Source organism: Monomorium pharaonis, chromosome 5 (assembly GCF_013373865.1).
Source record: "Monomorium pharaonis isolate MP-MQ-018 chromosome 5, ASM1337386v2, whole genome shotgun sequence".
Classification (NCBI taxonomy): domain Eukaryota; kingdom Metazoa; phylum Arthropoda; class Insecta; order Hymenoptera; family Formicidae; genus Monomorium; species Monomorium pharaonis.
In genome coordinates, this window is record NC_050471.1 from 2539212 (window position 1) to 2550949 (window position 11738).

Sequence of the window (11738 nt, forward strand, 5' to 3'; positions counted from 1 at the left end):
AGGGGATACATGATTCTGAGCATCAATATCTATAGATAGTGTAACTGTGCTTTATGACTGACATTTTTGTACGAGCCCAGTTTATACGAGCTATTTATATGAGTTAAATATATTAAATTCACAAAAAAATTATTATTCAGCCTCAAGATCCGCTATAGATCGAATAAGCAATTTTATAGTTACTATTATGTTAAAAAATTTTTTTTCTTCAAATTTTTTAGCAAAGAAATTCATAGATATTTAGATTGCTGGATACACGAAAACAAGCAAAACAATGAAGTTGGCAAATTCTTGTATAGAACAGCTTGTTTTTCAAGCTATGTTTGTATGCCTTTTTAGATCTTTTATACAAAATTTATACATTCTTTTGCTCGCTCTTCTTTAATATCCGATCCACAATTTTTCGATAACGTAAGGTCATAGGTTTGTAAATCTAAAAATATTAATGTATATTAATTAATACAATTAATCTTGATAATAAAAGATATTTAACAATTCATTAGACTTACCGATTCGGCATCATCGTAAGGCTGGCACACCAGCATCAATTCTGACGCAGATCGTGTAATTTCATCGAAGCTGTATTTATTTCGTAGTAAACCATGTTTTGCTTGATACGCTGCACCCATCATAGCCGAATTAGCTATTTTCTATCCAATACAAAGATGATAAAAATATTGACTATTTTCTTAATTTAAAATAAATAATCATTATTATTGCATATATTTACCGAGATATATACTGGCGAGTTAAAGACATCCGAAAGCACTTGCAGTATAGCTTTATTTACAGAGGCACCACCCGTTGCAATTACCCGAGTATTTGGTCCTGTTATTAAAAGAAAATTATCGAAAATTTTTCCGAAATAAAATCGTAAAAGAGAAATTGGCAGAGAATTGTTTACCAATAATAACTCCAGAATCTTCAGTGTACACTCTTTTTGCGACAAATTGACCCTCGATCAACGCTCTGACTTCCACTGCCTTCGAGGTGTATCGAGGGATTTCATCATTGGCCTTGTTATATCTGTAATTTCCAATGGCAAAGGGAAATATCTCTTGCATATCAAAATATAAAGCAAAATTGCCGAGATTTCCTTGCGGCGTACTCTCTAATAATTCGTTGAATATCTGCCAGCTACCTTGCGCGACATCGTCCCGTATCCTTTCACGTGTCAAGGAACCGTTTTTACAGCTACAAAATTATCGTCATTGCTTTTATATTGTTATAACAATTACAATAAAAAACGCTTACCCAATTAACGCAAAGTAAGCCTTATCGTCCACTGGATTGCACAGTACGTGACCGTCTGTTATAATTTTTGGTTCGTTCAACCATAGAATTAAGGCATCGCTCGTACCCATACTCAGAGCGATATCACCTTCTTTTAGCCTCATACCTACGTATCATTTTTATCGTAAGTACAACAAGATATTCTAAAGTTGTAATTTGTTGCAATAAGAAAATCAAGCAAACGAGATGTTGCATACCTATTAAGGAACCCGGATTATCCCCGGTAAACGCAATTATTCTGCATTTCTCATTAAAACCGAATCTTTCTACAAAATAAGGTGATATAGAACCGATATTGCTGTACGATGAAACAGGCTCGCCTAATTTCTCTTTAAGCCCCGATGCGCATGTCTGTTCAATATGTATTATTAAATAAACACAATGAACAAACGTGTTGAAGACACGGATACAATGCTACTTTACCTCCAATAACGTATCATCCCAGTCTTTTGTACGGATATTTAACAGATTCATACCCGAGCCATCCGACCAATCGATAGGCGCGTAATCGCCCAGAAAAAAGGAGGCGACAAAATTGCTCACCAACGAGATCCTCTGAAGAAAGAAGTAAAAAAGAACGAGACACGCATAAATAGTAAATTTGTAGCTTAGACGCGTATTAGAAACGTAACAAAGCGTATGATGCAGCTTTAAATCATCGTGATATAATTAGAGGCGTTAAATCACACGGTGGTTACGTCGCAAAAACTTTTGAATCACTTCTGTCAGTGAAATATTAAAAGAAAAGCTGATTAATTGTAAGAGCACAAGTTAAATGTTTAATACTTAAGACAAATTTGAGATTAATAGTTATGCATTACTATACTTTACAAAATTAGTAAACTAATCCACACTTTACAAAATTAACAGACACACTCGCAAAATATACCGTTTTTACTAATTACTAATAAAGTTTAATTAGTACAACCATAGGTATCTCGATTAGATTCATTGCCGTTTTCTTTTTTTTTTTTTTTTTTTTCAAAGAAAGCCACGAACATTTAATAGACAATACCTCAGTGTTGCAGTAGGCATCCGGCTTCGTGCGTGCTATTTTCGCTATCTGTGGTCCCGAAAATCTCTCGTACGCCCGTGAACCCGTTATTTCTGCTAATTTCTGAAATCAGATCACAGATCGTAGCGCGAATAACTAAACGTCGACTCCAGTTCTTGCGTATTCTTATGTACAATTTAAGCCAGTTACATTAAACAAACCAGTTACATTGTACAAATATTTGGCTGCTTTGTTCTCACGTAATTACAATTGTCAGCCGTTTAGAATGTTTTATATCTCATGAAATAAATGCCTTGCAAAAAGTAATGCTAGCCGATAAAACGTGTATGTATTTGTATAAATTTTAACATATGTCGCTAGATTTCGATGTATATTTTTGCGTACTTGTATAACTCACTCTTACATAATGAGTGGTAGATGACAGACGATACTTACGTGAGGACCACCCACTGTTTTCTCCAAAATACTACATTCTTTTGACGTGCTGGAATCCATCCATACAGGCGAGTAAGTCACGGAAAACGATGTAGCGAATTGTTTGTGTAAGAATTTTATCGGGTCTAAATGCTGTAATCGATCGCGGCTGCCTTTGCTCCAATAAACCGTGCCATGTTGCTGCGCAAACCATTATCAGTGTACAAATAAGCGTACATTACGTGCATCTTTATTGCATAAAGTTGTCTATTGTCTCCAAAAATAATTGATTTTATTCTGAATATGGTCATATACTTGCGCGCAACCGGAAATAGCTGCTATTTTGCCAAAATCGACACCGCAAGCGCGTAATTTGTCCAATATCATATCTAAGGCTTTAACCCACATCAGAGGAGGTACTACTACGACATGTGATTCATCTTTCTTTCGTATGACCCCTCCATAAGTTCTGCACAACATTAAAATATGTTTGTCATATAAACTTTCAATTCGCGTCAGCGCATATCTCAATAAATAATCCTTATTTTCCTCCATGCAACCATGGTCGCAAGACGAAAGGTAAGATTCTTATTTAAAAATCTTTTTGATTGTACCTAAATTCCGGTAAATCATTGTCGAATTGTAAATTGGTCTCGTGAAGGACGGCTAAGTTATTATCAACCACCACTGCTTTCAACTGAAATCAGAAATTGGGATCAATTAGTTTGTAGACGCGTGAGCCAATGATAATCTTTAACCCTCACGTGATCGTACATTCAGACGATGGATTATTAATAATAATAATAATAATAATAACAGTAATAATGATGATGATGATGCTGAGACGATGTACAACGCAACGAGAAAAATGCATCTATTGCATCTAATATGCATTTATTTATATTATCGCCGCTGGTGCAACTCGGTTCTTCATATCCCGTATTATATGCGGATTTTTTACATCACGGCATACCCGAGATATTAATTATCAACTATAATATTTCTATCTCGCTGTTTTTTACAGATTTCGTCTCTCTCTTCCGTTTTATCTGAACGACCGGCTCGTGTTATCGCACTATTGGATAATAGTGACTCGCCTTCACCCCTTCGAAGACGTCAGAGTGCCTTCTCTTTCGACTCGCTCTCACGCGGTTTTTGCATGAAATACATTACCACCGCCTCATTTCGAGACGCGTAACACGAGACATCGAGTAAAGCCTGAGAAAAAAAGTTGTTAATTTGACTAAATTTCAGTCAAATATATTATAAATGCTTTAATTGAAGTTTAAGTATTTTATATATTTAAGCTTAAAATTCATAACTTAAACTAACTTATTTAAATTAAAGAAATTAATCAAGTTGAAAAATTTAGTTGAATTAATATTCTTTACTCAGTTTATTGTTAATTTTTTCCTCCTCCTCTTGTTTCTTATCCAAGGCCCTGGATCATCTCTATTCTATGCTAATAAAATTCATAAGCTGCCTAATTATTCTTGATCAACGTTTCGACCTCTACTTTAGGTCCTTATATTACTTGATAAGAGGTAAATTCAACAATAAATTTTGCCAGTTAGGTTGACAACAAGATTTAATTTATTTATTAATAATTGAATTGCGTGGCGGTTAACGAAAGAATTTGAAAAAAATGAAATGGACGGATGATCGTGGCTGTGCAATATGAGATTCCTGAAGACGCTCGCGTTTATAAATTACGCTCTCGCGATTATGACGAGCAATTAGCGCGTTGTAAAGCCGCCACGCTTTTGTAACTTTTTTCCTCATGAACAAACACGCTGCTCTTACGAAAATGAAATGTGGATTGCGCGATTCTAAGGAGAAATTATCTTTCTTCCATTCGTTTGGGTCGCGCATTAACGCGTCGAAAATTGCCGCGTCTCAATTTCCGCGTTTTGCACAGTACCATCGTTTTTTTTTTTTTACCTGCTGCGTGCTCAAGTCTAGACCTAGGTACGTGGCCATCGGCGACTCATCGTCCATGCTGCTTTTCGCGGGTAGAATCAACGTAACCTTGTCGTCGTTGAATCACAGTACTAGAGGAGCATGAGCCGCTTCGTCGTTCGTAGGACTAATTGTAAGAACGCGCGATTGACGCACGAGACTATGCATGGTCCACGTGCGTCCTCGCAACGCACTTTAAACGTTATCATTGGCCGGCGCTATTTTTGATCTCGAGAGAGAAGGGGATACTTGATGTAAGTAGATGCTACTAAGCATCAATATTTGGCCAATGCTTAAAATTGACAAAAGTGTACTCCTTTAAATACTAATACTCTTAAATGTTATAATTACAATTTGACTTCGGGCAATGTTAATAATCTGCTACTATAGGAGAGAGGTGGTAAAAAAAAGTAAATCGACAATATTATTGTAACCATTTAAGATAACATATATATGATCAAAATATACAATTGGATTCATTCTTAAGATCCATATAACGCATGTAACAATTATAACTTATAATATAATTTTAATAAATATTACTTTAAATAAGATCTTTTTTTTTTGTAATTAAGCTTGATTTCTTTTGTATTGCATATACTTAGTTTTGTGTTTGTGTAATAATGAGAATAAGATTTACTTTCAATTTGATTAACATGAGTATATCGTTAATTATTACAACTATAAAATATAATTTTGTAATTATTTTAAGATGGTTTATGTATAGAACTTTCTTTGTATGTAATCGTTTTAATTAGACTAATTATTTTGTTAAAGCGTTAAAAAAGTAAAAATGCATATGTGTTATTTACAATATCAATTAAAGCCGAGGCTAAGAAAAATTTTTACATAATCGCACAGATATTGTACAAAAGATTCTCATTCGTATATAAAATGTTTTTCTTTTAAGATATAATAAAAAGTACATTGTATAAATTTCATTATTCTAAACAATTTAAGAATATGTTTAGAAAATTTTTTTTAATAGTACAAATCTATCGTTTTGCATTTAATCCAAGAAATATCATGCATATATTATAAAAGGCCTTTTTAGAGCTTTTTATACAAAATTTATACATGTTTTTGTTCGCTCCTCCTCTTTAATATCTGATCTATAATTTTGCGATAACGTAAGGTCATGGGTTTGTAAATCTAAAAAAATTAATTAATATTAATTATTATAATAATTAATCTTGACAGAGTAAAAATGCATTAAACTTACCGATTCGGCATCATCGTAAGGTTGGCATACCAGTGTTAATTCTGGCGCAGAGCGTATAATTTCGTCGAAGCTGCAATTATTTCGTAGTAAACCATGTTTGGCTTGATACGCTGCACCCATCATAGCCGAATTAGCTGCTTCCTATTCAATATAAAAATTATAAAAATATAAAGTATTTTCAAATTATATATTCAAAATAATAATAATCATTATTATTACAATATGTTTACCGAAATATACACTGGCGAATTAAACACATCCGAAAGTACTTGCAGTATAGCTTTATTTATAGAGGCACCTCCCGTTGCAATTATCCGAGTATTTGATCCTTTGATTAAAAAAAAATTATCAGAAATTTTTGCGAAGTAAAAGAGAAATTTACAGAGAAGTGCTTACCGATAACAAATCCGAAGTCTTCAGCGTACGCTCTCTTTGCGACAAATTGACCCTCGATCAGCGCTCTCACTTCCACCTCCTTCGAACTGTATCGAGAAATCTCATCATTAGCCTTGTTGTATCGATAATCTCCAATGACAAAAGGTAAGATCTCTTGCGTATCGAAATACAAGGCAAAATTGCCGAAATTTCCTCGCGGAGTACTCTCTAATAATTCGTTGAATATCTGCCAGCTACCTTGCGCGGCATCGTCCCGTATTCTTTCGCGCGTCAGGGAACCATTTTTAAAGCTGTAATACAAAATTTTCGTCATTGTATTTAAATTGTTATAACAATTGATAGAAGACGCTTACCAAAGTAATGCCATGTAAGCCTTATCGTCCACTGGATTGCACAGTACGTGACCGTCTGTTATGGTCTTGGGTTCCTTCAACCATAGAAATAATGTATCGCTCGTACCCAAACTGCAAGCGATATCACCTTCTTTTAGCCTCATACCTACGTATCATTCTTGTCGTAAGTATAACAGAATATTCTAAGGTTGTTGTTTATCGTATATAAAAAAATCAAACGCACGAGTGAGATGTTGCATACCTACTAAGGAACCCGGATTATCACCGGTAAACGCAATTATCCTACATTTCTCGTTGAAGCCGAATCTTTCCACGAAATAAGGTGATATAGGGCCGATATCGCTATACGACGAAACAGGCTCGCCCAATTTCTCTCTTAGCCCCGTTGCGCAAGTCTATTAAATATGTACATTAAATACATACAGTGAGAAAGCGTTGAACACGTTTATACAATACTATTTTACCTCCAGTAACATATCATCCCAGTCTTTTGTACGGATATTTAATAGATTCATACCCGAGCCATCCGACCAATCGATAGGCGCGTAATCGCCCAAAAACAAGGAAGCAATAAAGTTGCTCACCAACGAGATTCTCTGGAGAAAGGGGAGAAAAAAGAACGGGACATACGTGAATAATAATATTCGGTTTAGACATTTTAGAAGCAGTACAAAGTATATGACGCTCAGCTTTAATCATCGTGATATAAATTAGAGGCGTTAAATCACGGCGGTTACGTCGCAATAATCTTTAGATAACTGCTGTCAGTAATATTAAAGGGAAATGAAAAATGATTAATCGTAAGGGCGCGGATTAAACCAATGGCGAGTTAAGACAAATTCGAGATTAATTGTTATGCATTAGTACAAAATTGGTAAACTAATCTACACTTTATAAAACTAACAAAAACACATTCGTATACAAGTAGCAGTAAAGCTCAATCAGTACAGTCATACGTAACGAATACCTCAGTCGAATTTCATTGCCGTTTTCATTTTTTCGAAGGAAGCCACGAGTTTTTAGTAGGTAATACCTCAGTGCTGCAGTAAGCATCCGGCTTCGTGCGTGCTATTTTCGCTATCTGTGGTCCCGAGAATCTCTCATACGCCCGTGAACCCGTTATTTCTGCTAATTTCTGAAATCACAGATCACCGGATAACTAAACGTTGTCGACGTCCGATTCTCGCGTGTGTGTACAACGAGTTCAAGCCGGCTACTTTAAATATTTGGCTAATTCGTTCTCGCGTAGTTACAACTGTCAGCCGTTTAGGATGTTTCACATCACGCGAAATAAACTCCTTGTGAAAGCTCCTAATGTTAGCCAATAAAACGTGTATGCATTCGTATAAACTTTAACATATATCGCTAGATGTATTTCGGTGTATATTTTCGTATACGTTGTATAATCCATCGTTATTATAGGCAAGGCGGGTAACAGGCGATGCTTACGTGAGGGCCACCCACGATCTCCTCCAAAACACTACACTCTTTTGACGTGCTGGAATCCATCCATACGGGCGAGTGAGTCACGGAGAACGACGTGGCGAATTGTTCGTGCAAGAATTTTATCGGATCCAAACGCCGTAATCGATCGCGGCTGCCTTTGCCCCAGTAAACCGTGCCGTGTTGCTACTCGTGTCATTAAAGTATATAAATAAACATGTCTTGTGTCTACATCTTTATAAAATTGTCTCCAAAAAATATTTTACTTTGAATATAGTCGTGTTACCTGCGCGCAACCGGAAATAGCCGCTACTTTGTCAAAATCGACGCCGCAAACGCGCAATTTGTCTAGTATCATATCTAAGGACTTGACCCACATTAGAGAAGGCACCACCACGACATGTGACTCATCCTTCTTTCGTATAACTCCTCCGTAAGTCCTGTATAACATTCAAAACATATCCTCGTCATACAAACTGTCGCGTGTGTTTAATTCGCGTCAGCGCATATCTCAATAAAGAATTTTCATTCTCATTATCATCTTCCTTATTATCATCCATGTAATGTAATGTACATAAAAATATTTTACATTTAATTTTTAATAGGAAGGGCAGATAATTCAACTGTGACAAAGCAAAAGGCAAGATTACACTCTCATTTAGAATTCCTTTTGGTCGTACCTAAATTCCGGTAGATCATTGTCGAATTGCACGCTGGTCTCGTGAAGAACGGCTAAATTATCGTCAACCACCACAGCTTTCAACTGAAATCAGAAATCGGGATCGATTAGTCTGTGGATGCGCGATGGGCACCGCTAACGATCTTTAATCCTCGCGTGATCGTGCGTTCGAATAAACAGCAATAATAATAATACGGTGCAAGAAAAACTAATACGCATCTATCTATAATTTCGCCGGTGCAATTCGGTTGCTCGAACCTCGCGGATTTTTATTACATTGCGGCGTCATGCGACGTTAATTATCAGCCATAATACTTCTATCTCGCCGTTTTTTTTTTTCGCCGTTTTCGCAGATTTCGCCTCTCTGCCTTTCATGCGTTTATATCTGCCCGCGTGTTATCGCGCTATTAGATAATAGTGACCTCCCCGAAGACGTCGAAGCGCCTCCTCCTTCGACTCGCTCTCTCTCGCGGGTTTCCTGCAGTAAAATACTTTACAGCCGCCGTATTGACATACTTCGAGACGCCGTAACACGGCACGTCGAGTAAGGCCCGAGCTTCCCCTTTCCCGCCCCCGCCTTGGGGGAGGAGGGGGTCATCTCTATTCGACGCTAATGAAACTCGTAAACACACTTCCTAAGGTTATCACTCTCGGAGTGAATGGGGGCATTGACGACCAAGTAACGAGCGTTAATAATTGAATCGCGTAACGGTTAAAGGAAGAAAGATTTGCGAAATTGAATTAAGCGGGCCGGATGTGGCTGTGCGACGTGCGAGATGAGAAATCCCGAAGACCCTCGCGCTTATGAATTACGCTCTCGCGATTACGGCGGCAATTAGCGCGTTTTAAAGGCGCCGCTCCTTTGTAACCTTTTTTTCCCAGGAACATATGCGACGTGAACATATTGTTCCTAGAGAAACGAGATTTGTATGCGTCGGTTCGGCATATAATTACGGAACGTGCAACGCTGCAAAAAAAAAGCGAGCCTTAATAAGTAAATTCTCTCCTTAGGAAACCGACGGTAATTTCCGCGACTCCAATTTTCTGGAGTAACTTACACAAACGCGGAGGAGTAAAGGAAACGTATGTACATAATTGACATCGAAGCTTCGATTTCGCTCTAATTTTCGATTCCAATTTTTATACCCCTTTGAAAAGACGTGAACGCGAGAGCGAACAACGAATAAAGAATGTTTGCGAGGTTTTCGGAATTTCTCGAAACTGTCGAGAAAATACGATTTCAAACATCGATCACACCGTTGTGTCAATACCACCATGTCGGACGTCGCGCTATCGAATCGATCGAGTTCCACGTGGTCATCGAAGTGAAACCGTAACGCGCGAGTGCTCCGACGAGCGTCGCGGTATCCTCGAATTGACATCTCTTAATAAAACCCCAAAAAAAACAAAAAAAATTGAAAGATAAAGATTCCAAAGTAACTCTAGGGAGAGCTCGTTCGTCCTGCGTTCGTTTTTGCGTTAACGCGTCGAGAAGTGTGCCGCGTGTCGATCAATTTCCGCGCGACGTGCGTCGATTTTTTTTTTCTCCTTTACCTGCTGCGTGCTGAGGTCTAGGCCAAGGTACGTGGCCGCCGGCGGCTCGTCGTCCATGCCGTTGCTGCTGCTGCCGCTGCCGTCGTCCGCGCGTAGAATCGGCGAGAGGAGCCCAGCCGCTTCGCCGGACTCGTGGGACTAACAAGTGCGGGCGACTGACGCGCGAGCCTGTGCGCGACCCACGTACATCATCCTCGCGGCGCACTTTAGACACCGTCGTTGTCGTCGTCGCCGTCGTCGCTACGCCACGCCACGCCACGCCGCGTGTCGCGCTTAGCAAGATCGAAGGAGCGAGTGATCCCGTTGTTTTCAATTCGCGTTGTTTGTTACGAACGCGACGCACTCGCGTCGGATGATGATCCCCGGCCACGGCAAGGCGAGGCGGGACATGGCGAGGAAAGACGAGAGCGGCGGCGGCGCCGCGATAACGCGCCGTAAAAGTCTGACCGGTGCACGGCACGCGTGCGGAACGAGATCGGCCTGAGGTAACTCGGCCGAGAGAACGGCCAGGTAAAAGGAGAGGAGATCGCGCGAGCTGCCTTATCGGCGGTCCCTCGAGCGTAGGCGTTACATCACCTGCCTGCGCGTTGCACCTGCTGCCCCGGGGAAATCGCGAAGTCCAACTCGCGCCGCGACGACGGCGTTTTATCCGGGGAGCGCTTTCTCTCTCTCTCTCTCTGATCGAAATGTTGATGATACGAATTGTGAAGAATTAAAGTACATTTCAGAAATAAAAAAAATTAATGAGCAACAAAATTTATACATTCACTTTTAGTAGATTTCAATTTAAAACCTCAGTTGTTCCAAGATGCCTAACGACAAAGATGTAATAAAAATGAGGATGGAAAAGACGCTAATATTTACGTTCTTTCTTTTTATTTTGTTAAGTAAAATTAAATGGGATGTAGCAAGTTTCGGGCTGTAGGCTCGAGTGTTCTGGTGGCGGGGATGTCGGCAGCGGTCTCGGTGGCACGTTGCAACGAGGGCTGAAACGCGACGAACGGCTGGCGAAGTGGATTGTTAGCCGAGAGTACGTGGGTTTGTTTGCGTAGCGAAGAACCGTATGTGCCGACCGGCTCCGCAGGGCGGAGAAGGATCATCTCCGAGGATGCTTCGCATAGGCGTCGTCAGAGATCGTATTCTTCGAGGCAGACGAAAGTGCCTGGGGAAAAATTCTCATTTGACGGCGCGAAACCCTCCACCATGTACTTCTTCAAATACAAACGACGCACAAGCGTGAAGAATAATATAAGAATGTAAATGCGAAAGTCTTCTTTTACGATACAATACTTTCTTGATTAGATTACAGCTGATTAATTTTGAATGATTTCATATTCGGCGACTTTTCCCGGTTTCCTTAAAGAAATTTCCAATTGCGTGTCGGTTACAATAATCTTTTTCCAGCTGAAG

At 39.0% G+C, this 11738-nt stretch overlaps 2 protein-coding genes across 4 annotated transcripts; both read right to left on the reverse strand.

The window, feature by feature from the left end:
* Positions 1–34: 34 nt before the first annotated feature.
* Positions 35–5009, reverse strand: LOC105836210 (xylulose kinase). The gene is made up of 12 exons (XM_036287560.1): positions 4664–5009; positions 3337–3419; positions 3038–3191; positions 2744–2923; positions 2309–2410; positions 1717–1848; positions 1491–1644; positions 1255–1399; positions 905–1194; positions 731–828; positions 510–650; positions 35–433 (listed from the first exon to the last, which is right to left on the reverse strand). The coding sequence occupies exons 1-12, from the start codon at positions 4718–4720 to the stop codon at positions 356–358; spliced, it is 1614 nt and encodes a 537-aa protein (XP_036143453.1). The 5' UTR covers positions 4721–5009; the 3' UTR covers positions 35–355.
* Positions 5010–5111: 102 nt separating this feature from the next.
* LOC105836209 (xylulose kinase) lies at positions 5112–11074 on the reverse strand. 3 transcript variants are annotated; one of them, XR_004963434.1, is made up of 12 exons: positions 10329–11074; positions 8776–8858; positions 8382–8535; positions 8102–8281; positions 7686–7787; positions 7117–7248; positions 6894–7047; positions 6653–6797; positions 6300–6589; positions 6123–6231; positions 5904–6044; positions 5112–5833 (listed from the first exon to the last, which is right to left on the reverse strand). XR_004963434.1 is itself a non-coding variant. In XM_028193300.2 (12 exons), the coding sequence occupies exons 1-12, from the start codon at positions 10383–10385 to the stop codon at positions 5753–5755; spliced, it is 1617 nt and encodes a 538-aa protein (XP_028049101.2). In that variant the 5' UTR covers positions 10386–11060; the 3' UTR covers positions 5112–5752. The 3 variants fall into 3 exon arrangements, 2 of the variants coding, with proteins under 2 accessions (XP_028049101.2, XP_036143452.1); XM_028193300.2 differs by having other exon boundaries at positions 6134–6231; positions 10329–11060; XM_036287559.1 differs by lacking the exon at positions 7686–7787 and having other exon boundaries at positions 5693–5833; positions 6134–6231; positions 10329–11065.
* Positions 11075–11738: the final 664 nt, after the last annotated feature.

Coding starts and splice junctions, on each gene's coding strand:
- LOC105836209 (XM_028193300.2), bottom strand. CDS start 10,385: ATGGACGACGAGCCGCCGGCGGCCACGTACCTTGGCCTAGACCTCAGC. Junction 8,282..8,381: donor CTATTTCCGGTTGCGCGCAG/GTAACACGACTA, acceptor TGACACGAGTAG/CAACACGGCACGGTTTACTG. Junction 6,590..6,652: donor GCTTACATGGCATTACTTTG/GTAAGCGTCTTC, acceptor TTTGTATTACAG/CTTTAAAAATGGTTCCCTGA.
- LOC105836210 (XM_036287560.1), bottom strand. CDS start 4,720: ATGGACGATGAGTCGCCGATGGCCACGTACCTAGGTCTAGACTTGAGC. Junction 1,400..1,490: donor TAATCCGGGTTCCTTAATAG/GTATGCAACATC, acceptor AATGATACGTAG/GTATGAGGCTAAAAGAAGGT. Junction 1,195..1,254: donor GCTTACTTTGCGTTAATTGG/GTAAGCGTTTTT, acceptor ATAATTTTGTAG/CTGTAAAAACGGTTCCTTGA.